The following is a 26,992-nucleotide window of genomic DNA, read 5'->3' on the forward strand; positions in this document are numbered from 1 at the left end:
GCTCGCTCTTCCCAAAAAGCTCCGTAAGTCCAGAACTTGGGTGGGTGGTGCCTCTTTATGACAGAGGAGAGAAAGTTTGTGTACCCTCCTAGCTAAGGTTTCTCACACGCTATGCCTGGGCATCTTGCCAGAACCTTCGCCTGAGTTGGCTTTTCCTAGCAGATTAAACCTGTGTGGATGAAACTGCTTGTGGATGGGGTAGGGTGTTGTCTCTGCGTGAGAGAGAGAAGGGAGAGAGAGAAAGAGATTTCATTGAGTGAAAAGGGCTTGTAGAGGGAGACTGTATGGAAAGGAAGACAGGGCTCCTGTATATTTAACAGTTGCACAGAAAAGGGAATTCCACCAGGTGTAATTTGTATGCATGCAGCATTCTGTGAAATTCCCTCCTCATCACAATGGTTAAAGCTGCAGGAGCCCTGCCCTCTTTTGTATCTGGTCAAGAGAGGGCAGGGCTCCTGCAGCTTTAACTGTTGTGATGAAGAGGGAATTTCACCAGGTGCTGTATGCATACAAATGACACCTGCTGGAATTCCCTTTCCTGTGCAACTGTTAAAGATACAGGAGCCCTGTCCTCCTGTTCATGTAGTCACCCTAAGCTTACAGGGAACCCAGATTTCCAGTTGAACTAACTCAGGCTTCTCCAACCTGGGGCATGCTTGGTTTGTCTGACTACAGTTCTATCATCCCCAGACAGCATGGTTGAAGGTGATGCGTTGTAGTCCAAAACCCTAGAGAGTACCAGGCTGAGGTAGACCCCTTCGACTCCTTCAAGCATGGAAGAGTCTTTCTCTTGAGGAAGGGTAGGCATACCTGGCAGCCCCCAGATACGTTAATCGGCAACTCCCGTAAACCCCAGCCAGCATGACGAAGAGTCGGGGATTATGGGAATTGTAGTGCAAAGCACGTGGAAGGAACCTGGTCGCCTCCCTCTGCTCTTGGGTGATATGGTTGGAACTTTGCCCTGTCAGTGATCATAATGCTTTCATTCACTGCCCTTTGGTGGTTCAGTTTAGAGCCAGGAAGTTCATTGCTCTGTTTATGGCTGGGACACAGACCTTGAGGAGATGGTTCTGTTCCGCTGAATATGTGAATTGAATGGCTTTGCTGCTGACTCAACCTTGTAACAAGCCCACACACAATATATATATATATACTGGCCTCCTAAGGGATTTTGTCCATGAGGCCAGTAGCAGCTCCAGGGGGCGGGGCAGGGCGGAGGGGAGCAAGCACCCGCTCAAACAAAGAGCCACCCCAGTTTCTGGGCTCCTGATATAATTGCTAGCATTGTGGGATGGCCAAGAAGGCAGAGGCAGTGGGGGAGACGTATGTCTTAATTTGCTACAGAGATGAAAATGTTTGTTTACATCCAGTACTTGTTGGAGGTGGGGTGACCATAGTTTAGAAATCAAAAAGGAGGACAACATGGCCGTCCCCAAGCAGGTGTGCCCACCAACATGTCCAGCCCCCAAGGGGGCATGCTCACCAACATGTCCAGCCCCCAAAGGGGCGTGCCCACTAACATGTCCAGCCCCTAAGGGGGTGTGACAACCCAGGCATGGCCTCAGTCACATGTATGATTTCACAACACACAATTAAGACAAACCTGTTCTACATAACATCTTAATGTTAAAATCACTGGAATAACAAGTGAAACATTCAATGTATCTGAAATTAACTTCACTCATTCCTACTTTTGTAGCTTTGGCTGTACTTTGAAGCTTTTGCTATACTTTCTTGTGATACAGTCTCCCCTTCCCTCAAATATCTTTTCTGACTGCAAATCTTTCACTGGATGACCATAGTCTAACCTTTCCTAACATTTAACACTCTTTCCCCATCACCTTTCTCACATCCATAGTCACACATTCAGCATACTGTTACCACTGAACAAATGAAGCAGTTGACAAGTACAGAAAAATCTAGTACAACAAACAAGCAAACAAGCATTCAGAAAGAGTATAAAAAACTATTACCCTGCAAATATTAGCCATAGAACAAAATAGACTAAAGGCTAGCACCTCTTAGTTTGTTTCAACTTCAACCAGACATAACAATCAAAAACAATCAAGAAAAACACACCTACCTCATTGACACAGCAATACCTAATGACAAAAATGTTGCAGAAAAGGAAGAGGAAAAGAGAGAAAAAGATACACCACTGGTTATGGAAGTTAAAGAACTATGGCAACAGGGAAAAAACACAATTATTCTGTTAGTCACATCAGTCACCAGCATCACATCATTTTTTTATTATTTTTTACAGAAAACCTTCAGAAATTAGGTCTACCAAAATACATGCACGCCAATGCCAACATCCAGAAAGCAGTCATACTTAAAACATGTTCAATAGTCAGGACATTTCTGAATCAGTAAAAAACAGCATGACTTGGCAAAGCCCATCATGTTCATCTAGAAAAAGCACCACGAGCAAGAAAAGAGAGATTAATGATGATGATGATGATGATGATGATGATGATGTCAACCCTGTTAATTTTTAAAAAGATTTTTAAGAAGGATGAACAATTATCAGTCATTGTTACCAAATGTATGTCATGCCAATTATATCAAACAAATTGGAGAGGAAGGTCTAAGGGTCAAAACGTATTATTTAATTGGAATATCACCTCCAAATCATCCTCCCAATCCACACACAGAAAACTACAGCCCTCACACACACACACACTGCAAACATGCACATGCATCCATTCATAGTCAAACAACCAGGCATCCCATTCAGACATCAATACACTCACACTCACACACTGCCAGCACATGTGCCTGCACGCACACACACACACACAAACTCAGGATGATGATGATGATGACTTGTATCCCGCCTTTTGCCCAATACTGGGCCTCACTCCAAACATAGGCACACACATCCATCACTCAAACAACCAGACATCCCATTCAGACATCAATACACTCACACTGGCGGCACGCACGCACACATGCGCGCACACACACACACACACACACAGGATCACCCACTCCAAAACACACGCACGCACACATCCATTGACTCTAATACCCCCATGCACCCCATTCACCCATACACTCTCTCTCTCTCACACACACACCTCAGTCTTACCTCCTACTTGCTTCTGCTCCTCCTCCTCCTCCTCCTCGCTTCTTCTTCTTCTTCTTGCTTCTTCCAGGCCTTCCCCTTGGCCAGTGTGATCGCACCATCCAAGGAGAAGGCTAGATCAGCGCTGGGGGGTGCTAGAAGACGCATTCCCAGATGTCCTGGAACACGTCTTTCAGCCCTCCCAGGGCAAATCCAGGTCTTCTCCTGGGCCGGCATGATCACGCCAGCCCAGGAGAAGGCTAGATCAGTGCTTGGGGGGAGGCCTGGAAGATGTGTTCCCAGAAGTCCAGGAATGGATCCGCCAGGCCTTTCCCCCAGTAAATTGGAGCGCATTCCCTGTTGCCCCAGAGGTCCCCATTTTTCTGGACGTCTCCAGGGTTTTCCGGGTAATCTGGTCACCCTTTATATTAAAAAAAACCCTAAATTAATCAATATTTGATTTTTTTCAGAATATATTGTTAGGTTGGCAGTTATAGTGTGAGATGTACTGTTATTTTTCTTCAGAGACCTTAACATATGGGGCACAGCCTGCCCACCTAGAAATATACTTTGCCCTGCTGTTGGTCCCCCCACCCCGATTTTTTTTTTCTACTGCCACCACTGGTGAACCATTTGACAAATGCAATGCTGAACCTTCTACAAACAATTCTAGATCAGCTTCAGAGAGAGGAGTGTCACGCAGATCAGGTCTAAGGAGAGTTGACTGTAAAACTTGTGTTTCACAATCATGGGGATGACCTTCATCAGGGAGGGGTAAAAGAGTGGCTGGGTTCAGGGTATTACAGCATTGATCTGTGATATGATCTTGGGCTAGAAGCCATAGTTCATATCTGTGCAGCTGACAGCTGCTGTTTTTACTTTGAAAACTAAAGCTGCAAAAGAATGGGGAACTTGGACCACTAGGGTGTGGTGTAGAACAAGCGGCTCAGCTGTTTGTACTAAAGTGGCACCTGCAGCCACAGCACAGCGACAAGGAGGGAAGGCTGAAGCTACAGAGTCTAAAGTCAGACTGGGATAAGCTACAGGGCGCTGCTTATCTCCACGGGACTGTGTAAGCACTCCTATAGCTGTGCCATTTTGCTCATGACAGAAAAGGGAAATGGTTTTGGAATAATTAGGCAGAGCCAGGGCTGATGCTTGCAAGAGGGCTGATTTAAGCTCTACAAAGGCTAATTGATGTTCAGATTCCCAGAGCAAAGGCTCTGGAGAGTTGGATTTTAAAAGATGTTTCAAGGGCTTTGCTAAAGTTGCAAATCTGGGGATCCAATATCTGCAATACCCCACCAGTCCCAGGAAAGTTCCCAGTTGTTTCTGAGTCACTGGCTGGGGCACAGTACTAACAGTAGCTACCCTTTGGGGAGTCTATTCCCTCCCCTCTGTGGAGATGTAATGACCCAATTACAGTATGTTTGACTGCACATGTTGAAGTTTGTGCCTTGCTACTTTATGCCCTCTCTCGGCCAGAGAGTTTAACAGGAAACGGGAGTCTGACACACAGGTTTGGGAATCTGAAGAACACAAGAGAAGGTCATCAACATATTCCAATAAGCTTGAGCCCTTTTGGAACACCAACCCTGCAAGGTTGGCTGCTAAAGCTTGAGAAAAGATTGACGGAGACAGGTTGAAACCTTGTGGGATGACCACCCAGGTAAATTTCCTCCCTTTATAGGTGAAGGCAAGGAGAGGCTGGGATTCTTTTGCTAGCAGAATAGAAAAGAAGGCTGAACTAAAATCTACTACTGTGAAATAACTAGCATCTGAAAGAATGCAAGAGAGAATGGTGGCGGGGTTAGGATCTACTGGGAAAATGGGTTGAACCAAGGAGTTAAAAGATCTAAGGTCTTGGACAAACCGATATCCTTGTGGTTTTACAGGTTTAGGTGGTTTCTTTACAGGCAATATGGGGGTCTTAGCAGGGCTGTCTGGATATTCTTTAATTAATAACTCCTTGTTTTAACAGTCCCTCAATCACGGGCCTGATGCCTAGTTGTGCTTCTAGACTGAGAGGGTATTGAGGCACCTTTGGTGGAGTGGATTCGAGCACAGATAACCACAGGGGCAGTACTGAGCATTTTCCGTACATCATTTTTTTTTTCTTCCCACAAGGTGGTAGGAACGCTCTGCAAAAGTTCTTCATGGCTCTGCAAAAGCATTTGAAAAGGATTTTCAGGAAATTGTAACCAAATGCCATCAGGGGAGCAGGCAATCGTGCATTCCAATGTGCCCTACATGTCTTTCCCAAGCAAATTTACTGGGGTGGTTTCACATGAAAGAAAAGAGTGTTCAACAACAACTGGACCGAAAGCCACTTTTGCTGGTTTAAAAAGAGGGAAAGATTGGAAAGGGCCGTTGAACCCCACAACTGACTTTGAAAGGGTGCTGGGGGTTAGCAAAGCTTCACAAGGGAGAACTGTGGAGAAGGAAGCCCCCGTACCCACTAAGAAGGAAAGGGGTTGGTCTTCTATAAGGAGCTGCGCATGGGGACCATCAGGAATAAGGGGAAGAAGAGGTCCCTGGACATAAAGGATAGAAATTAAATCATCCATGTCCCAGCAATCTTCCAGGGTAGCTGCAAGGGGCCAATCTGAGCCTGGGTTCCCTGCAATAGCTTGGAGGTGGAGAGTCAGGGTTGCTTCTTGTTCAGAATCTGTTTCAGAATCAGAAATTCTTTTAGACGCGTCTTCATACCCATTGAAGAATGCATCCCACTCCCCTTGGGGAACCTTGAATCCCTGCTGGTACAAGGGTCCCCAAAGGTGCACAATCTTTTATAGGCTGAGAGTTCCTTCTACAGGGAACTGCAAAGACCTGTCATCCCGAGTATCAAAATTCCATTTTTCTAGAAATTTACAAGTCTTAGCATTACAGTGATTTTACATAAAATTGGCAGGTGTCCCTGCAGGGGGTACGGGGAACCTTTTACTTTGTCCCCCTCCCATTATAGTGTGCTTGTCTTACCTTCTAGGCAACTTTCCCTTGCAGATCTGCACCAGACTCTCCCACTCAGCTTTGCATGCTTCAAGGCTATATTGCAGAACTGTAGTCCAAGACATCTGGAGTGTACCAGATTGTGGAAAACTGCTGCAAGGTCTGACATTGTGGGCAACTTCCAACTCTTTGCCCAGTGTGGGCATTCATGTTCTGCCTATACCTGAGGAGTCTGGCTCTGACTTTCATCCTCTGGACTTGGTAGCCAAGGGAGCTTTTGGAGTCACTTTGTCCACACTCCTAACAAGGTCAAGGGCAACACAACCTGGACTGCCTACAAGGGGAGAGGTCTTGTCTTGCCCTGTGACATAAAATGACAAGGTCTCTTAAAGAGACAGGTCACACATACTACATGCCTTTAACTCAGCCTTCCTCAACCTGGGGCGTTCCAGATGTGTTGGACTGCATCTCCCAGAATGCCCCAGCCAGCTGGCTGGGGCATTCTGGGAGTTGTAGTCCAACACATCTGGAGCGCCCCAGGTTGAGGAAGGCTGCTTTAATCAATGTTAGACGTGGACGAATTAAAAAAAAGACAAGAAAAGAGGGTAAGTTGGTTTGGGAAGGGGAGAAAGTAATTCGTTTTATTTCAGATTAGGCCAAACAAATGGGAGCTTTTGGGGGCAATGTAAATTTCAGATGTGGGAGCCCAATCTGGATGAGGAAAGGGGGGCAAAGGCTTAAATTTTCCCCTAACCCTCTGCTAGGGTCCGATTACAAATCAGGGAGCCCACATCTGTAACTCATGAAAAACAACTCTGGGCTGAAGGCCAAAACTACATGAATAAAATCACATGCTGTTTGACCCTCAGTTATATCCAGTGAAAAGAACTGGGACGGTATCTCACCTCATCCGGAGCACTACCCTTAAACACATTCATAGATCTTAAAAACAACTGGGTTTTTCCCTCATCCATGTTCTAATCTGAGATTTATTCTCTGTGATAAAGGTCAAAGGAGCAGATCCTTTGTATTCCATCTTAGATCTCTTTGGAAGAAAGGTGCAGTTGGTGTGAATGATAAAAACACTTTTAAAACTGGCTTTCTGTTTTCCTCACGCTCAAAATGGGGACCTTGGTGAGCAAATCCATTCATTTCCTTTCACTGAAATTCATTTGCAAATGAAAAGACCTATGGAACGATACATTAAATACACAAGAGGCTCACGTGTGCCATTCGGTTCCCACCACCCCCGGCCCTCGCTCATGGCTTCTTAGACAGATAACATTGAAGCACGTTTCGGTGAAAGTCTCAGTGCAAGCCAGAGGGTTGCTTATAGTTCTGTCCGAAAGCTCAGGCTGCTGGCCCTCAGTTCCCGCGCACAGATGTCATCCAGCCGTTCACTTTGAGCCGCTGTGAAGTGCTCCTTCCAATCCCCCACGATGCCTGCAGGTGGAGGGAAACAATCCAGAAAAAGCTCAGCAAAGACACTGCAGCACTTAAAAAGTGCTGCGTGGATGATAAACAGTGGTGGAAGTCACAGGGCACCCAAAACAGGGAGCCAAGCTCTCTGCCATTATTGTTTCACGTACAGGCAGTTCACTCTTCCTAGTTCTACCCTGGTCTACCACCCAGAGGGCCATCACCTATCGTGACACTGTCAGAACCAGTCACCACTGTAACAGAGCTATCCAAGGTGCTTCGGGACAGCTCCGTTAGAGTTCTGTTTCTGACTGAAACCTGGAGCGGCTTCACCGCCCCACTGACATCAGAGCCACCAGCCTCCAGTGACTAAACTCATATACAGCTGTATACATCATCCTTCCCTGCCTCCCAGATATGCCAATGGACATGGGAATAAAGCCACTTTGCTGACAGAGGGCCTGTTCAGACAACACGCTAAGCCACGGCCACTGACCCTTTTGCAGCATGGTAATATATAGCCACCATGGTTAGCAATGGTTCACACAACACACTACATCATGGTTCACACGACACGCTAAGCCATAATGTTGAGCTCAAAATGCTAAACCGCCGTGGCTTAGCATTTAGGGTGACCAGATACAAAAGAGGGCAGGGCCCCTGCAGCTTCAACTGTTGCGATGAAGAGGGAAATTCACCAGGTACTGCGTGCATACCAATGACACCTGCTGATATTCCCTTTTCTATGCAACTGTTAAAGATGCAGGAGCCCTACTCTATTAGCATGTCGTTTGAACGGTTGGCCTTTATCAGGCAGTACCTAGACTGTGCATCAACCACATACCCTTTTAACATGCTTTGCTCCCATTTGTGGCCATGCCCCTTCTCTAGAAGAAAACACACATGGAGTAATAGATGGGAAATAAATACATCTCTGAGCGTGTACAGAGAGCTTCTCCTTCAGCTCTGAGGAACTGCCACATACATGGCAAGGCACTGTTACAGGCCTGGGAGCTGGGTCCTCCTTCTAGGAATGAAGTGCTGCCTCTAATCTAGGGTGACCATATGAAAAGGAGGACAGGGCTCCTGTATCTTTAACAGTTGCATTGAAAGGAGAATTTCAGCAGATGTCGTTTGTATATATGGGGAATATATACAAATATATACTGGTGAAATTCCCTCTTCATCACAGTAGTCAAAGCTGCAGGTGCCCTGCCCTCTTTTAAATCTGGTCACTCTAGTATAGCTCCTGCAGCTTTAACTGTTGTGATGAGGAAATTTCACCAGGTTCTCCATATATACAAAGGACACCTGCTGAAATTCCCTTTTCTATGCAACTGTTAAAGATACAGGAGCCCTGTCCTCCTTTTCATATGGACACCCTATCTAATCTCTCTCGACAACTTTCTCCATTCAAAATGGCTTTTGAATTGTTGACACCACCCCAACCCTGTCATACCCTCCTGCGTCTATTTTTCTTCTACTACCCCTCCTCCCCAAGTTTTAAAAGTTATGGACAAATGTAGCTTGAAAACAAAATTTGTCCATTCTAAACCTCCACAGCAGCAAATTGCAATTCTTTTATTTCCTGCCCCGCTTTTTCGGCAGAGAGGTGGCAGCAGGGGAAGTGTGGACCATGGCAGGTCCAGGCAGGGGAGAAGTTGCCAGTCCTGGTTTACGCTTTATTGCTTAGGGTGGTCATTCCATACCACTGCTGAACTTGATACCTGCACTCTGAATATGTGAATGTGTTCCTTGACTGACTCCCATCGGTCTTGCAAATACCCTCCAGCCTTATCCGATGTGTACATAAGAACATAAGAATAAGGTGACCATATGAAAAGGAGGACAGGGCTCTTTAACAGTTGTATAGAAAAAGGATTTTCAGCAGGTGTCATTAGCATGCATGCAGCACCTAGTGAAATTCCCTCTTCATCACAACAGTTAAAGCTGCAGGAGCCCTGCCCTTTTTTGTAGAGTGACCACATACAAAAGAGAACAGGGCTACTGCAGCTTTAACTGTTGTGATGAAGAAGGAATTTCACCAGGTGCTGCATGCATGCTAATGACACCTGCAAAAATTCCTTTTTCTATACAACTGTTAAAGATATCGGAGCCTGGTCCTCCTTTCCATATGGTCACCCTACATAAGAAGAGCCCTGCTGGATCAGACCAAGGGTCCATCTAGTCCAGCACTCTGTTCACACAGTGGCCAACCAGCTGTTGACTAGGGACCAACAAAGCAGGACAGAGTGCAACAGCACCCTCCCGCTCATGTTCCCCAGCAACTGGTGCACACAGGCTTACTGCCTGTGGCTGGAACTCAGCTTCAGGTCCCTACTAAGGATGGAGAAGTGTGTCAATTTCAGTTTCTCATTTTTCCAGTTGTTAATTTTTTCCATCCCCATCATCTTGCACCTTCTTTAAAGAAAAAAAAAGTCTGTACAAATATAAGTATGTATTTTTGTCCACCTTTCTATTGAAATTTTTGTATGCACTTTTGCCTAAAACATGTATTTTGGGCAAGACATTTTTCCTTGTAGAATTTTCTTATATAAGTCCCACCCTCCAAATATATGCATTTTAGGTATGCTTCACCCTAAATTTGCACCTCAACATTCTGAGAAGCACAAATCCCAAAAGATAACTGCATTCCAGTTCACACACTAATTCAGGAAGTGTGGATTTTGTAAGTTCATATCAAAATGCCCACCCAACAAAATTCTCCCCTCTCTCTACCTTTTCTCATGAAGGGTGACACGGTTTGGTCCAGGAAGCAGGAAGGCACGGTAGTGTAATTAGCCATCGGGTTCGCTTTCATGTTCTCAAACTTTGTGTGATGTACAATCCGGTTCAGAACCTGTTCTGGAAGTTTGAATCCTAGGAACTGGGCTACTTTCTGTATTTCCCGGGCCGGATCCTATAAAGAGAGATGCTGATAGAAGGATTCTGGCTGGGAGGTTACCATAAGGTAAGGTGACCCTATGAAAAGGAGGATGGGGCTCCTATATCTTTAACAGTTGGATAGAAAAAGGAATTTCAGCAGGTGTCCTTTGTATGGATGCAGCACCTGGTGAAATTCCCTCTTCATCACAACAGTTAAAGCTGCAGGGGCCCTGCCCTCTTTTGTATCTGGTCCTCTACCTATACTAGAGTGAGGGAATTTCACCAGGTGCTGCATGCATACCAATAACAGCTGCTGAAATTTCCCTTTCAATACAACTGTTAAAGATACAGAAGCCCTGTCCTCCTTTCCATATGGTCACCTTAGCCATTTGTCCAGTCTCCTCTCCTCCCATCTCTGCCCCCAGGAAGACCCGCCTTTCACCTCCTAGAAGCTCATAGCAACATCCAACGTGGTACTTTCTACACTGGTTGCGAGGGGGCAGGGAGCGTGGTTTTCTGGTTCCACATTCAAGCCAAAAAACCAAAATATCCAATGTTCCCCCAGATAGGGTGTAGGGAGGGCATAGGAGTGATCTCTTAATGTGTGCATTTTATATTGTATTTTGTATTTGAGTTTTTAGACTGTTGGTTGTTTTGTTGTGCTTTTCATGGTTTTAATTTTTGTGAACCACCCAGAGAGCTTCGGCTATTGGGCAGTATAAAAATGTAATCAATCAATAAATAAAGAAGTGTAAATGTTGTATTATGTAGAATTTTTTACTAGACTACTTGTAAAAATTTAAATAGCATGTGATTCCCTCAAATTGTTTAAGTTTAAAGTGGGGGGGGGGAGAACAAAGGTACTTGAAAAGTGTTGACAGACTATATATATATATATCTTACCCGCCTCTCCTTCTGGATCGAGGTTGGAAAAAAAATTAAATACAATACATAAAACTGGTTAAAAGAGCATATGAAACCAATACAATATTTAAATTACTATCACAACATCTTACAATTCTTAGGTTGAAAATTAATTTTAGCAACCCCCAGAACTATGCAAGATATGCTGACAACTAGGCCAGATCTACACGTCGTTGCGAAGGCGCTTCCATGCGCCTTTTTTAAAGACGTACCTAAAAGAAGTGCCTCTTTCTTTATTGTGTGTACTGTGAGCTAGGCAGCGCCGCCTGCGGAAGAATCTCTACCCCATTCAACGATGCTGCTCTGGCCGCTTCCCCCTCGCATGTTCTTCCATTCAAATAATCCCCCCTCCCACCTGGCGGCTCTTCTAGTGCGTCCCGGCGGCGGCGGTTCCTCCTGCAAAACACTTCTCTCCCTCGGTGTGTTTGTGTTTGCGTTTGCGTGCGCGTGTGCGAGCACACACCGAAGAGAGTCCCGGGGAGATGACACCGCAGGGGAGAGCGAGAGGCAGGAGCTGAACTCGTCCGCCGCGCGCACACAAACGCAAATACAAACACACCGAGGGAGAAAAGTGTTTTGCAGGAGGAGCCGCCGCTGCCGCCACTGGGACGCACCAGAAGAGCTGCCGGGTGGGAGGGGGGGATTATTCGAATGGAAGAACACACGAGGGGGAAGCGGGCAGAGCAGCGTCTTTGAATGGGGTAGAGATTCTTCCCCAGGCGGCGCTGCTTAGCTCACAGTACGCACAGTAAAGAAAGAGGCGCTTCTTTTTGGTACGTCTTTTAAAAAGGCGCACGGAAGTGCCTTCGCAAAGACGTGTAGATCTGGCCCTACTCATGTATTTCAAAAGACTTCAACTCTCTTCCACTGAGGTTGTTGGGGCACCTTTAGTTTTGCTATGGCTACATATTAATTCCACTTCACTCTGAGACATATATGTATTTCAATGACATGTATGTATTCTCTCATAAAGTTGCTAGGGATAATTAACTGGAAAAAAAACCCATTAATTACAACTTTGAAACTGTCAAGCTGGCCTGATATTGTATTTGCCATTGTCATCCATTCAATGTCACTCGCAAAGTTATGGAATGGAAAAAATTTGGTGGAAAAATAAAGCCCTGGGAAATTTCCTGGGGGCTGTCTTGACATCATCTTTGCCCCAGGGTGGCTCTGAATACGCACTGCATCAATTAGATGACGAAGCCACAGATTTGAAGTCACCCTGGGGCAAAGAGGCGAAGAGGTGTGGCTGAAGAGTTGCCCAGCCCAGTTCTTCCGCCGGTCTGCCCTCGCTTGGAGTCACTCCGGGGGCATTCCCAGGCAGAAGGTGACCTCCTATTGGTCGCCGGAAGCCGGGGGAGGGGGTGATGATCCTAATGGTCGGTGGAACGCCCACACTGCCTCCCATCATTAGGATAAGTTGCCACTGCCACGCACCAACGAGAGCACAAGGTTTGGCAGCAGAGCAGCACCTACCCAGCACCGTGAAGACAGACCCCTGGAAAAGATTGCATCCTATAGTTACAAGATGGGGGATACTTGGCTCAGCAATACTACAAACGAGAAGGATCTTGGAATTGTTGTAGATTGCAAGCTGAATATGAGCCAACAGTGCGATATGGCTGCAAGAAAGGCAAATGCTATTTTGGGCTGCATTAATAGAAGTATAGCTTCCAAATCACGTGAGGTACTGGTTCCTCTCTATTGGGCCCTGGTTAGGCCTCATCTAGAGTATTGCATCCAGTTCTGGGCTCCACAATTCAAGAAGGACGCAGACAAGCTGGAGCGTGTTCAGAGGAGGGCAACCAGGATGATCAGGGGTCTGGAAACTAAGCCCTATGAAGAGAGACTGAAAGAACTGGGCATGTTTAGCCTGGAGAAGAGAAGATTGAGGGGAGACATGATAGCACTCTTCAAATACTTAAAAGGTTGTCACACAGAGGAGAGCCAGGATCTCTTCTCAATCCTCCCAGAGTGCAGGACACGGAATAACGGGCTCAAGTTAAAGGAAGCCAGATTCCAGCTGGACATCAGGAAAAACTTCCTGACTGTTAGAGCAGTACGACAATGGAATCAGTTACCTAGGGAGGTTGTGGGCTCTCCCACACTAGAGGCCTTCAAGAGGCAGCTGGACAACCATCTGTCAGGGATGCTTTAGGGTGGATTCCTGCATTGAGCAGGGGGTTGGACTCGATGGCCTTGTAGGCCTCTTCCAACTCTGCTATTCTATGATTCTATATAACTGCTCCTGCATAAGGATGCTCATTGTGTTTGTTTTTTGCTGACTGGGGGCTTATCTGCACCAAGCAGGATATTCCACTAGGAAAGCGGTATATAAAAGGCAGGAGCCACACTACTGCCTTATAGCGCTATCGAAGTGCACTGCAGGATCTACACTACTGCTTTATAGTGGTACTGAAGTGCACTGACAACTGTTGGGGCCCATGACACCTCTACACCAAGCAGGATATAACACTATGAAAGTGGCATGAAAGCAGTATATGGTATGTATCATGGGCCCCAACAGGTGTCAGTGCACTTCAATACCTCTGTAAAGCAGTACTGTGGCTCATGCCTTTTATATACCGCTTTCATAGTGGAATTTCCTGCTTGGTGTAGATGAGCCCTGGGGGACACTGCTATCAGATATCTAATAGCACTGGAGTCATTGTTCAGAGAATTTTGAGCAGCAATTGTGCTCATAGCTGGAAGTACGTCCTTGGAGAGGGTGTGTGTGTGTGTGTGTGTGTGTGTGTGTGTGTGTGTGTGTGTGTGTGTGATCTCCTCACCTCTTTAATGTCTTCATAAAAAAGGTAGAGAATGGGATAACGTTCCTTAGCATCCCACCAGCCACGAACATGGTCAAACCAAGAGCCCCACGGAACTGCAAAGAGACACAAGAAGTGAACATGAGAACATTAGAAGCGTCGTTCTGGATCATAGGCATGCGCAGCACATTTCATTAGGATGTGCACCCAGGGATTTTTTTTTTTTAAAGGTGAACATTTATTGAATACTCAAACATAAAGAACATTATTTTTATTCATTTATTTATTAAGCACTGTAGACACTGATGCCCTGCTCCGCGTTTGGCTTGCCTGACCAGGGAGGGCTGTTACAGGTGGGGCATTGGTGGGGTTTTGTGGTGACACTGGTCAAAGGAGCTTACGAGGCAATGTTAACCTCCGGGGGCCCTCTTCCTGGCCTCTTCAAAGTGTGGCTCCCGGTAGTGAAGAACCCAGCAGAAGGATTCCTTTTCACTTTTGCTGCTGGGAGCAGTGGGTGTCATTAGGGGCGGGGGCAGTCAAGCAGCCAGACGGCAGCTGGAGGACTCTTCCCACTGCATCTGGATCCCATTCTAGATCCTTACTCAATCCCCCCCCCCAAATTCAGGGTGTATTGCTTGAAACATTAGGGTGTGCCTGGGCACACCGAGCACCCCCCTTGTGCACACCTATGTGATGGATCGGCCCAAAGGCCTATCTAGCCCAGCATTCTGTTCCAATGGTAATCAACTAAGATGCCAGTGGGAAACCCACAAGAAAGACTTCAACACAATAGCACCCTCTAGCTGCTGCTCCCAAGCAACTGCTGCAATGAGAAGCACCCACTCACTCTTCCCGGTAAGGAAATTCTCCAAAAAGTGGTCCCAGTTTCCTGGTTCAGGCATCCACTGGTTCATTTTGTGGAAGTGGAAATAGGAGACCATGTTGTCCTTGGCATTCCTGGCCACGTATATGATCTGTGGAAGGAAGAGAGAAGCCAGGAGTCTTAGCTTCCAGTCTTTCAGCGTTCCCTTGCCAAACTGCAGGAATCCTTTCTTCTTTCCTTTTCTTTTTAATTATTTGAAGAGAAAGGTACTGGGGCAAAAAGCTGTCAGGGAGCCCCAAACAGAGTGGGTCAGCCTACCCAGATGGGGGGCAAGGATAGGCCAGATGTTGCCATTAATGAATAACAGCCCCCCATCTTGTGTCCTCCAGATGTTTTGACTACAACTACCATCAGCCCAGACTGCATGGACATTGGCCAGGCTTGACGGGAATGAAGGGAATTGCAGTTCACCACATCTGGAGGACACTGAATTGTGGAAGGCTGTCAGTAGTGGTGGGAAATCCCTCTGCTAATGGTCAGAAGCAATCCCTCACATTAGTTTACATCAATAATAATAATAATAATAATAGAGGGAATGTGTCTGCCCATCAGTGCCATAGAGCCGGAAACCTAAACACCTGAAACATGGTGTGCATACCTTGGGGACCATAAGGATGTGCACCTCCAGGTTATTTCATTTTTGTAAACCACCCAGAGAGCTTCGGCTGTGGGGCAGTATATAAATGTAATAAAATAAATAAATAACATAAATTTTAAAATGCACGAATTAATGTTAATAAATTTAAATGTGCCCCTTTGGTTGAAGCCTACAGTACCACCTTCAGTCACTAGGGGCAGACTTCCCTAACCAGAACATAGTTTTGAAGACCATAGAGTTTAGGGTGACCATATTTAGGAAACCAAAAAGGAGGACAACATGGCCGCCCCAAGGGGGCGTGCCCACCAACATGTCCAGCCCCCAAAGGGGTGTGCCTACGAACATGCCCAGCCCCCAAAGAGGCATGCCCACCAACATGTCCAGCCCTCAAGGGGGCGTGTCCACCCAAACATGGCTATGGTCACATGTCTGATTTCACAGAAAACAATTAAAACAAACCTGTTCAACATAACATCTTAATGCTAAAATCACTGGAATAAAGAACATGTGAGACATTCAACATATCTGAAATTAACTTCACTCATTTCTACTTTTGTAGCTTTTGCTGTACTTTGAAGCTTTTGTTATACTCTGTGTGATAAAGTCTCCCCATCCCTCAAATATCTTTCTTGACTGCAAATCCTTCACTGGATGACCATAGTCTAACCTTTCCTAACATTTAACCCTCATTCCCCATCACCTTTCTCATATCCACTATCACACATTCAGCATACTGCTACCACTGAACAAATGTGGTAATACAGAAAAATCTAGTACAACAAACAAGCAAACAAGCATTCAGAAAGAGTATTAACTACTATTACCCTGCAAACATTAGCCATGGAACAAAATGGACTAAAGAATAGCCCCTATTAGCTCGTTTCAGCTTCAACCAGACATAACAGTCAAAAACAACCAAGAAAAACACACCCACTTCATTGACATAGCAATACCACATGACAAAAATGTTGTAGAAAAGGAAGAGGAAAAGAGAGAAAAATATACACCACTGGCTATGGAAGTTAAAGAACTATGGTAACAAGGGGGAAATACAATTATTCCATTAGTCACATCAGTCACCAGCATCACTTCATTTATTTTTTTTTGGAGAGAAAACGTACATAAACACCAACATCCAGAAAGCACTCATACTTGAAACATGTTCAATAGTAAGGAAATTTCTGAATCAGTAAAAGACAGCATGACTTGGCAAAGCCCATCATGTTCATCTAGAAAAAGCACCACCACAAGCAAGAAAAGAGAGATGACGATGATGATGATAATGGCTACCCTGCAATTTTTTAGAAAAAGATGTTAAAGAAGGATGAACAATTATCAGTCATTGTTACAAAATATGCATCATGCCAATTATAGGAAACAAATTGAAGAGGAAGGTCTATAGGTCAAAATGCATTATTTAATAGGAATATCACCTCAAAATCATCTGCTCCAACTCTCACACAGAAAACTACAGCCCTCCCCCACCACACACTGCAAACATGCACATGCATTCATTTTTAGTCAAACACGCCATGCACCCCATTCAGACATAAGTACACACACTGCCAGCACACACACACATTAATCTTACCTGATACTTGCTTCTTCTTCTTCATCATCATCTTCATCATCATCTCCTCCTCCTCCTCCTCTGGATCTATGCTGGCGGCCCCCAGCCCGGTTTGACTCCCTGTCCCGGGCAGGGAGCAAACTGAGCCCCGCCCCTTGCCTCTCGTCACCCTGGCACTGACAAGCATCAGGGCAACAAGAGACAATGGGTGGGGCTCTGTTTTCGCTCCCTGTTTCAGGGCAGGGAGCAAACGGAGCCCTACCCCTTGCCTCTCATCACCCTGACACCTACAGGCATCAGGGCGACAAGAGGCAATAGGCGGGGCTCCGTTATCGCTCCCTGTCCCTGGCGGCTGGGCCAGGCCCAGCCACCTGGAGCAGGCAGTGAAAACTGAGCCACCTAGTTCGGCGCTGGGGGTGGAGGCTGGGAGACGGGTTCCCAGAAGTCCTGAATGCTTCTTCCAGCTCCTCCCCCTGGTGCCAATGCAGGCCTTCTCCGCCAGTGCACAGGAGAAGCCTAGGTCGGTGCTGGGGGGAGCAGCTGGAAGACGCGTTCTGCACTTCCAGGAACACATCTCCCAGCCTTTTCCCCAGTGAATTGGGGCCCAGCCCCAGTTGCCCCAGAGACCTCCATTTTTCCAGAGGTCTCCAGGGTTTCCTGGTGCATCTGGTCACCCTAGTAGAGTTTGAAGCCAGGAAAGTTTAGTAGGCTGAGGGTCAGAGTTATATACCTGCCCCTCCCACTTTCTGTGGGGTAGCGTGTGGGACCTGGTGAAATTCCCTCTTCATCACAACAGTTAAAGCTATAGGACATACTAGAGTAACCAGATACTCACCCACATAGGAACTTAGGAGGCTTCCATATAATGAGTCTAACCCTTTTTCCACCTGGCCCAGGACTGTTAACACTGATTGGCAGTGGCTGTCCAGGGATTCAGGCAGGAGTTGTCCCTGGAGATGCCAAGGACTGAACCGGGGACTTCATGCATACAAAGCAGGTGTGCTGTCACTCAGCTACAGTCCCCTCCCAGGCACAAGCAGATCTCTTAGGCAGAACCATGTTCCAGGTGAAGACTCACCCTTGCGACAATCTCACTCTACTGACCTTGCAATTGTGTTCCCAGAAGGAAGGCGGCAGCAGCTGGACCGGGAGGTGAGTTTTGAGCGTGCGTGGAGATGGCATCACCTCCACCTCTTCCAAGCCTGCAACACCAGAAAGGAGGGAGTGACATGCAGCTTTGTGCTGAGAAACCCTTCACCCTTCCCTCACTCACCATCTCGCTTCTTACAAGTTGTGTAGTGCAGGGGTGGGTAGAAAGTAGATCTCCAGATGTTTCGGACTTCAACTCTCAGCATTCCTGACCGTTGGCCTTGTTAATAGGAGCTTCTGTGAGTTGGTCCAAAACATGCGCCTTCTGCCCACCCCTGCTGTAGTGGTATATTTTGAAGTGTGAGACCTCATTATGACAGCCACCATATCCATGTATCCAAGGAGAATCCAGAGCCACAATCAGGACCAACCTTAGGGGTGGGGGAGTTGGGTGGTGACCCGGGGCACTGAGATGAGGGGGTGCCAAGCTGAGCTGAGGGGAGCATCAAGTTGAGTTGAGAGGGGCAACTAGGTGAGCTGAAGGGAGCGCCAAGCTGAGGTCAGTGGCTGTGGGGTTCCCCTCCCCCCAGGTACTAGCTTCAGTGTGCTAGGGTGGCTAAGAGGATGCCAACCTGAGGGGAGCACCATGTTGAATGAAGGGTGTGCCAAGCTTATACTATCACGTTGGAAGGACAAATGCTCACCTCCCATAATGCAATGGGCTGAGAAACTAATAACACTATCAACTTTTGAAAAGGTCTTATATAGGCACAACTTGCAAATGGATAAATATGTGGATATCTGGTCTGCTTTTCTTGAAGTTTATGCATAACTCTCTCCGCTGCCTCCCTTTTTAAAATGAACAGTACACTTGATGAAAAATTATGATATTCCTATATATGTAATGTGGGTTTTTTTCTTTACACGATGTACTTTCTGTTCTGTTTTGCTGATATTCACAATAAATAGGAAAGGAAAAAAGGGAGGAGCTGTCCTGTTTCCAGTGCCCAAAGCAGGGTTTGCAGAGCAGGCAGTCAAGGTCCTCTCAGTGAATTTCCAGTATTGTAGCAAAAATCAGAGGCCTGGTCATGTAAGTCCATAGTCTGTTGCCTAAGGGTCGTGAAGTCAAGCTATAGGGTGACCATATGAAAAGGAGGACAGGGCTCCTGTATCTTTAACAGTTGCACAGAAAAGGGAATTCCAGCAGGTGTTATTGGTATGTATGCAGCACCTGGTGGAATTGCCTCTTCATAGCAACAGTTAAAGTTGCAGGATCCCTGCCCTCTTTTTTATCTGAGGAAGAGAGGATTTCACCAGGGGCTGCATGCATACCAATGACACCTGCTGAAATTCCCTTTTCAATACAACTGTTAAAGATGTATTGTCTTCTGTCTTCTGTACCCCTGTCCTCCTTCTCATCTCATGTGGCCACCCTAGCCAAGCATCAAAACCAGTCAGGGATTGTTCAGAAGAGCTGCAGCAGAAATGTTGCCGAGGGTCCAGGAATCTGAGGGCTCATCTACACCAGGCAGGATATTCCACTATGAAAGCAGTATATAAAAGGCAGGAGCCACACTACTACTTTATAGCACAGCGGTTCTCAACCTGTGGGTCGCGACCCCTTTGGGGGTCAAACGACCCTTTCACAGGGGTCACCTAAGACCATCGGAAAACACATATTTCCAATGGTCATTTATTTGTAATTAGAAATAAATATTTCACAATATATAATTACATATTGTTTTTGTGATTGATCACTATGCTTTAATTATGTTCAATTTGTAACAATGAAAATACATCCTGCATATCAGATATTTACATTACAATTCATAACAGTAGCAAAATTACAGTTATGAAGTAGCAACGAAAATAATTTTATGGTTGGGGGTCACCACAACATGAGGAACTGTATTAAAGGGTCGCAGCATTAGGAAGGTTGAGAACCACTGTTATAGCAGAAGTGCACTGCCAACTGTTGGGGCCCATGACACATCTACACCAAGCAGGATATAACACTATGAAAGCGGTATGTGGTATGTGTCATGGGCCCCAAGAGTTGTCAGTACACTTCAATACTGCTATAAAGCAGTAGTGTGGCTCCTGCCTTTTATATACCGCTTTCCTAGTGGAATATCCTGCTTGGTGTAGATGAGCCCTGAGTCTTCTTGATGCTGCAAAGTCAGGAAGCCAAGACGACAGTTTGCCTTCAGCGATATGTGCCTGGGCCTGGTCTGATTTATAGCTGGCTGTTAATTAGCACAGCTGAGTCATTAAGGCTGTGTGTTGGGGGGGGTACTTAAGTGCTCTTTCCTACTCTGATAGGTTTTCCTCCTTCGCTGTTCATGACGTTTGCTTCTTCTCCGTTGCACTGCCTGAATTATGTCCCGCTCTGCCTTCTGCAATTGAGGCATCTCAGATACGCTGTCAGTTGGAGCTTCCACCCCGCCCTGTGCTTCCGGCTGCAGCATAATGACTGGCTCTCCCTCTTCCTCCTTGGGGGAATCTTCCTCGAGGTGAGGCATGACAGGGCCAAGGTAAGCTGAAGCAGGCACCAAGCTGAGTTCAGTGACTGTGGGGTTTGTTTGTTTGTTTGATGTACTGTCTGCAGTGAGCGAGGGTGGCTCGGGGGATGCCAAGCTGGGCTGAGGGCAGCAATGCACTGAGCTGAGGGGGACTCCAAACTCAGAGGAGTGGGGCGCCAAGTTGAGCTGGAGGGGGTTGCTAAATTGAGTTGAGGGAGGCACCAAGCTGAGTTCAGTGCCTGGGTGTTGTTGTTCCTTGAATGTACTGTCTGCAGTGAGGTAGGGTGGCAAAAAGCAAGTATCTGTAGGGTGACCATATGAAAAGGAGGACAGGGCTCCTGTATCTTTAACAGTTGTATTGAAAAGGGAATTTCAGGAGGTGTCATTTGTATATACAGGGAACCTGATGAAATTCCCTCTTCATCACAACAGTTAAAGCTGCAGGTGCCCTGCCCTCTTTTAAATCTGGTCACTCTAGTATAGCTCCTGCAGCTTTAACTGTTGTGATGAAGAAGGAATTTCACCAGGTTCTCCATATATACAAATGACACCTGCTGAAATTCCCTTTTCTGTATAACTGTTAAAGATACAGGAGCCCTGTCCTCCTTTTCATATGGTCACCCTACGTATCTGTAACCATTTCCCCCCCAAGGTTCTACAGGTTCTTTGAGTACTAACTACAAAACTGTTCTTCCTTCAATTAGCTTGAAAGTATGTTTCTTTTTCCAATTCCCACTTGGATGTCAGGTAAAAATCAGTGGAATGCAATTTTACTTTGAGGCAACATGACTGAGCCTCAAATACTGTAAATACCGTAAGGGCTATATAAATAATAATTTTTTAAAAGCTGTAAGAGGTCAGGGGAATACCTTTTTTATGTGTAACTTTTCTGTATTAATTTTAAAAATAATAGATATTCCAAAATAAGGGATGCTTACCAAAAGATAAGAACTTCTACAAAACAAAACAAAATTATAAGTAATACCTGTGGCAGTTCTGCTGGGTTGGGTAGTGCTCTGTTGTTGCTTAGAATGTGGTTTTTGAGCTTTGGCTTGTGGAAATTGCAGCATAGTGGATGAGACTCCATGGTTTTGAGCAGTCCTTCTCGATGGATAGGATAGCAAGGGATGTGAATAGGGTGACCAACTGTCAGGATTTCCCCGGATTTGTCCTGGTTTTTGTTCTTTCCATGGTGTCAGGGGGGATTTTCTATAATTTTCAATAATGTCCTGGAATGACACACCTTCCCCTTTAAGGCTGACATTAGCATGGCAGGAGGGAATGACATGCTTTCTTGAGGCACGTCATTCCCCCACCCCGAGCTCCAATTGAGGTCTTAAAGGGGAAAGTGGGTCATTCATGGACATTATAGAAAAGGCCCCAATTGGAGTGGATGGTGGTGGTGCAGAATGAAATCCTTTCCCCTCCTCCACTCCAATCGGGTTCTTTAAGGTGGCGGGGGAATAACGTACTTTCTGCAGGACTCAGAAAGCTGCTTCCCCCCCACACACACTAGGTGTCCTCTTTTTTGGTTTCCCAAATATGGTCACCCTAGATGTGAACCTCTCATCCCCCATAAAAATGGCAAGTCTGTTTTGATGAGCTTCCATTTTGAGAAGCTATGCTCGCCCCTGGCAACTGTAACTGGAAGTGTCAAGCCCCTACGAAGCAAGGGCCCACCTGCTCAGTTCCTGTGCATACCATGGGCCCCTGCCCTGACCCTTCTACATTCCTCACCAGTATTCTTGGCATTTTGTTTAAAGTTTTAATAAAAAGAAAGAATAGTGTATTGGAGCATGAGATGACTCTGGCCTTAGCTAGACCTACCTGTTAGCCCACGACGGAGGAGGGAAGATCTTACATTGTGTTTAATGCGAGATCCCCCCTCTGTTTACACGCGACGCGTGATGACCTCAGAAGGAGAGGCGTTGCGCCCGCCATTTATTATTATTAAAGGGCCAGCAGCGCACGGACGCTCATGTGCATAAGGTAAGTGTTTTTTTTAATTTAAATTACTTTCCCCACTCCCTCCACCCTACCCCTGATTGGCGCAGTGCTCCTGAGGAGTGCTGCGCTCAGCTCCTTGCGAGGAATCACACGGAGCCTGGTCGACCCACAACGCCCGGCCACACATTCCGCGGTCTCAGGCTCTACCAGGAACCGTGGAAAAACCAGGGCCAAAGGGGAGGGCTAGATCCCGGGGCAAGGGAAGGAGCATCCCTCCCTGATCCCGGGATCCCCTGTGCATCATATGGACGCACAGGGACGATCCCAAGGATCACCCCGAGATAAAGCCCCGTCTAGCTATGGCCACTGAGGGCTCCTCTAAACAAGCATTTTATAGCCCGCTGGAGACTGACCACTCCCAGAAGTATACAGGTTGATTTCATGACATCAACAGCCAGGACGTCTCCTATGCTGTCCCCCCAGTAATCCTGTGTTTTTGTAACATAGAGATAATCCGGTATATACTTATGATGGAATTATTCCACCATTTGATGCTGCTGCTTCATTGCAGCCTATGGGCATTCCCTTTTCAGTTCAAAATCACACAGTTGTTAGTCATCGCTGTCTGGAGGAACCCATTAAAAACGTGAAAAATACGAGATCTGGTAAGGGTGTGAGTTCCCCCTCCCCCCACAATGTAGAGAACCTCTGAATTTCAACATGTAATTATGACATAACTGGATGTTTCCCTGGCTGTGATGAAGTAAACATTTTACATAGTTGTGTATGAAATAGAATAGATGCTAACCTGAGGTTTAAGCAGGCTATAAAATGTATCCTTGGGAGGCTGTAAGGGAGAGGCTTGGTTATAAGCTACGCCTGTAACCCAATGGTAAGGGAGTCTAAACCAGTCACAGTAAGGTAAAATCTTTCCTTATGTCTGGTCAGCAATAGAGATAAGCACAGCTAGCCCAAGATATTTTGTTTCATTAAGCAAGGACGGTGCCCCCTCCTATTTAGAGTGATCATATAGAAAGGAGTACAGGGCTCCTGTATCTTTAACAGTTACCTAGAAAAGGGAATTCCAGCAGGTGTCATTTGTATGCATGCAGTACTTGGTGAAATTCCCTCTTCATCACAACAGTTAAAGCTGCAGGAGCCTTGCCCTCGTGACCAGATACAAAAGAGGGTAGGGCTCCTGGAGCTTTAACAGTTGCAATGAAGAGGGAATTTCACCAGGTGCTACATGCATGATACAAATGATACCTGCTGAAATTCCCTTTTCTATACAACTGTTAAAGATACAGGAACCCTGCCCTCCTTTCCATATGGTCACCCTAGCCGCAGAACCCCCCCCCCGCCCCGCATCACACCTACACCAGGTCCCATAAACCTGAGGTGCCTTGTAAAGCTGACCATGGGAGAGGGAGCACCAAAAGCATTCCACGCCTGGGATGCTATTTATCCTAGGGTCACCACTCCACAATCCCAATATTATTATTATTATTCATTTATATAGCACCATCAATGTACATGGTGCTGTACAGAGTAAAACAATAACAAGACCCTGCCGCATAGGCTTACATTCTAATAAAATCATAATAAAACAATAAGGAGGGGAAGAGAATGCACCAAACAGGCAGTATAAAAGTCAGAGCAAAATCAAGTTTTAAAAGCTTTAGGAAAAAGAAAAGTTTTTAGCTGAGCTTTAAAAGCTGCGATTGAACTTGTAGTTCTCAAATGTTCTGGAAGAGCGTTCCAGGCGTAAGGGGCAGCCGAAGAAAATGGACGAAGCTGAGCAAGGGAAGTAGAGACCCTTGGGCAGGTGAGAGACATGGCATTAGAGGAGCGAAGAGCACGAGCGGGGCAATAGTGTGAGATGAGAGAGGAGAGATAGGGTCTATAGATCTATAGACTCTCTCACTCTCTGTCTCTCTCACTCTCTGTCTCTCTCTCTCTCTCTCTCTCTGTCTCTCTCTTTGTATTAGTTATACTCAAAGGAGCTAACACACTGGTTGAAAACTCCATTATAAACACAGATATCCAAAAGATACCTACAACCCACTCATAACATTTTATGATTAATTTTACAGGGCATGACTGCAATCTTATGCACAGCTATAGGAGTACGCTCCATTGAACCCTGTGGCGCTTACTTCTGACTGCCTAGGTTCAACTTGTAAAGCACATTGAGCTTTAACAAAAGACCTTCAGCCAGCTGAATGCCATTTCATTAGAAATGCACCGAACTTTGAAAAGATGTGTTACCATTTAAATGGCTAGAATGAAGTTTCTTGCTTGATTATTTTCCTCACTCTTTGTTTTCCTCTATGCTAATTGGTCACAAAGAACAATAGTAAAACTTGAAAGCCTCCACTCCATTTGACAGAGCAAGGAGGGTCTATCAACTACCCTCTTGCTCCAGAAGATGATGTCCCATTCCTTCCAGGACTGTGCTGCTCTCCATTTCGTCTCCACTACACCACTCACCTGAGTTGATGCGTCTTGGAAGGCATATCTCTATGAAGGGCATCCTTTTATAGATGGGGGCACGAGCACATTCCTGTGGGTCTCCTCCATGCTGGATCATGTCCACAATTTCTTGCATCCAGGTAGTCCCTGGCAGGACAGGTTGGAGAATGGATATGGAGATCCCATAATTCAGCCAGTAGCCCTCAGTCATCCAACATCTGGATGTCTTTCCCCCACTGCTGTTTCCCCACTGCAATGCCAGCCCCCTCCCCACTCATTTCTCCCCTTCCCCCCCACCCCATTACCTGCTTTGGGATAAGTGCAAATGAGAAGGTCGTCAGGCCGGGCTTGAAAGGCCCTTATGAGCCCCCAGTTCTCTGCGATATCACTGGGAAAAGGGACTCCCTCAACTTCCATCAACTTGGAACGCTTGACAGATGTGGGCTCCAAACCTTCCAGGTTGAATCCGATATCCATCACCTGGCAGGGTGGGTATATTTCTATGAGAATAGTGCACTCTCCTCCCACTAAGGTGCTGCTGCCCCTGCCCCAGACCCTCTGCTGCCACCTGCTGGAGTCAGAATAAAAGGTCATGCCCACCTACCTGGTCTGCTCCCCGATCCTGTTGCAAGTCAACTACCTTTCTTTCCTCTCTCTCTCTCCTCTCTCTCTCCTTGAAGTTAATTCACCATTACCCAACTGGTTAGGATGCCTCTGCTTATGAGAGAGCAGGGGTGTGCTCTCTTGGCTGAGATTTCTCAGACGCTATGGCTGGGGACTCTGCCAGCTACTTCCCGGCATCGATGTGTGGATTTCAACATGGCTTAATTCCATGTGGAGATAAGTGTATGTTTGTGGAGTGATAACGTATATGATCTTCTACCAGAAAACTCTATTTTCCACAGCCATCAGTCCTCACTTGCTTAAAGCCCCGAAGTCATATTGGATTGCAGAGGACTCTGGGACAGTTGCAATCTACTCTGCAACATCTTGACCTTTGCCCCACCATATATCACAGTGACAAATCAGAACCTTTGTTTGATGTCCTTCATTGGTTTAAATCAGTGCAGGATGGGACTGTGTGACCCTAGTTACACTGGAATGCGAACAGGAAAGCCTATGAACCACTATTGTTGCTTTTAAAAAATGGGGGCAGGGGAAGCTGGCATTCCATCTACCATGGAATTAGTAAATGCATTTAAACAGAACAATGAGCTGTTTACTATTTATTGTTACGTGAATGTTGTCAGCTACCCCTTATTTATTTATTTATTTATTTATTACACTTTTATACCGCCCAATAGCCGAAGCTCTCTGGGCGGTTCACAAAAATTAAAACCACAAAAAACATCCAACAGGTTAAAAACACAATTACGAAATACAGTATAAAAAGCGCAACCAGAATAAAACCACACAGCAAAGTTGATTATAAGATTAAAATACAGAGTTAAAACAGTAGAATTTAAATTTAAGTTAAAATTAAGTGTTAAAATACTGAGTGAATAAAAAGGTCTTCAGCTGGCGACGAAAGCAGACAGATTTCAGAATGCATGACAAATATTAACAGAAAATCCGGGAGGGAGAGATCACATTTTTCCAGCAGCATCCCATGCCAAGAATATATTGTATGGGAAGCCCTAGTCCAAAAAGGACCTAATTAAGAAGCCACGGATAGCATATAAGTACCTCAGTTACTGAGAAGTATTTCATATTTGCTCCAGCTTTGACATAAAATTCTCCTTTCTCAAGACTGATACAACAAATGGAAAGGGGCACAAAAGGGAAGCCGAACGTAATTATGAATAGAATTATGAATAGTATAGAATGCCATTTGGCAGTGCATTTTTTATGTATCCAAGGGTTTTTCTTTTTTTGCAGGTATCAAGCAAATATTT

General features: G+C 45.9%; 1 protein-coding gene across 1 annotated transcript; it reads right to left on the bottom strand.

Annotated features, from left to right (window-relative positions):
* Positions 1–7,268: 7,268 nt before the first annotated feature.
* On the bottom strand, positions 7,269–25,792 carry LOC134406036 (sulfotransferase 1C2-like). Its single transcript, XM_063137275.1, has 8 exons — positions 25,702–25,792; positions 25,403–25,577; positions 25,116–25,244; positions 18,172–18,269; positions 14,864–14,990; positions 14,038–14,132; positions 10,175–10,355; positions 7,269–7,459 (listed from the first exon to the last, which is right to left on the bottom strand). The coding sequence occupies exons 2-8, from the start codon at positions 25,572–25,574 to the stop codon at positions 7,347–7,349; spliced, it is 915 nt and encodes a 304-aa protein (XP_062993345.1). The 5' UTR covers positions 25,575–25,577; positions 25,702–25,792; the 3' UTR covers positions 7,269–7,346.
* Between the last annotated feature and the right edge of the window lie 1,200 nt (positions 25,793–26,992).

This window comes from Elgaria multicarinata, chromosome 11, assembly GCF_023053635.1.
Source record: "Elgaria multicarinata webbii isolate HBS135686 ecotype San Diego chromosome 11, rElgMul1.1.pri, whole genome shotgun sequence".
NCBI classification, from domain to species: Eukaryota; Metazoa; Chordata; class Lepidosauria; order Squamata; family Anguidae; genus Elgaria; species Elgaria multicarinata.

What these genes read in the sequence shown, in the direction of transcription:
- LOC134406036 (XM_063137275.1), bottom strand. Translation starts at nt 25,574, where the DNA reads ATGGATATCGGATTCAACCTGGAAGGTTTGGAGCCCACATCTGTCAAG. An exon ending in TTTATGAAGACATTAAAGAG is followed by an intron (nt 10,356 to 14,037) that starts GTGAGGAGATCA and finishes CTCTCTTTATAG; the next exon opens with GATCCGGCCCGGGAAATACA. An exon ending in GTCACCCTTCATGAGAAAAG is followed by an intron (nt 7,460 to 10,174) that starts GTAGAGAGAGGG and finishes CTCCACCTGCAG; the next exon opens with GCATCGTGGGGGATTGGAAG.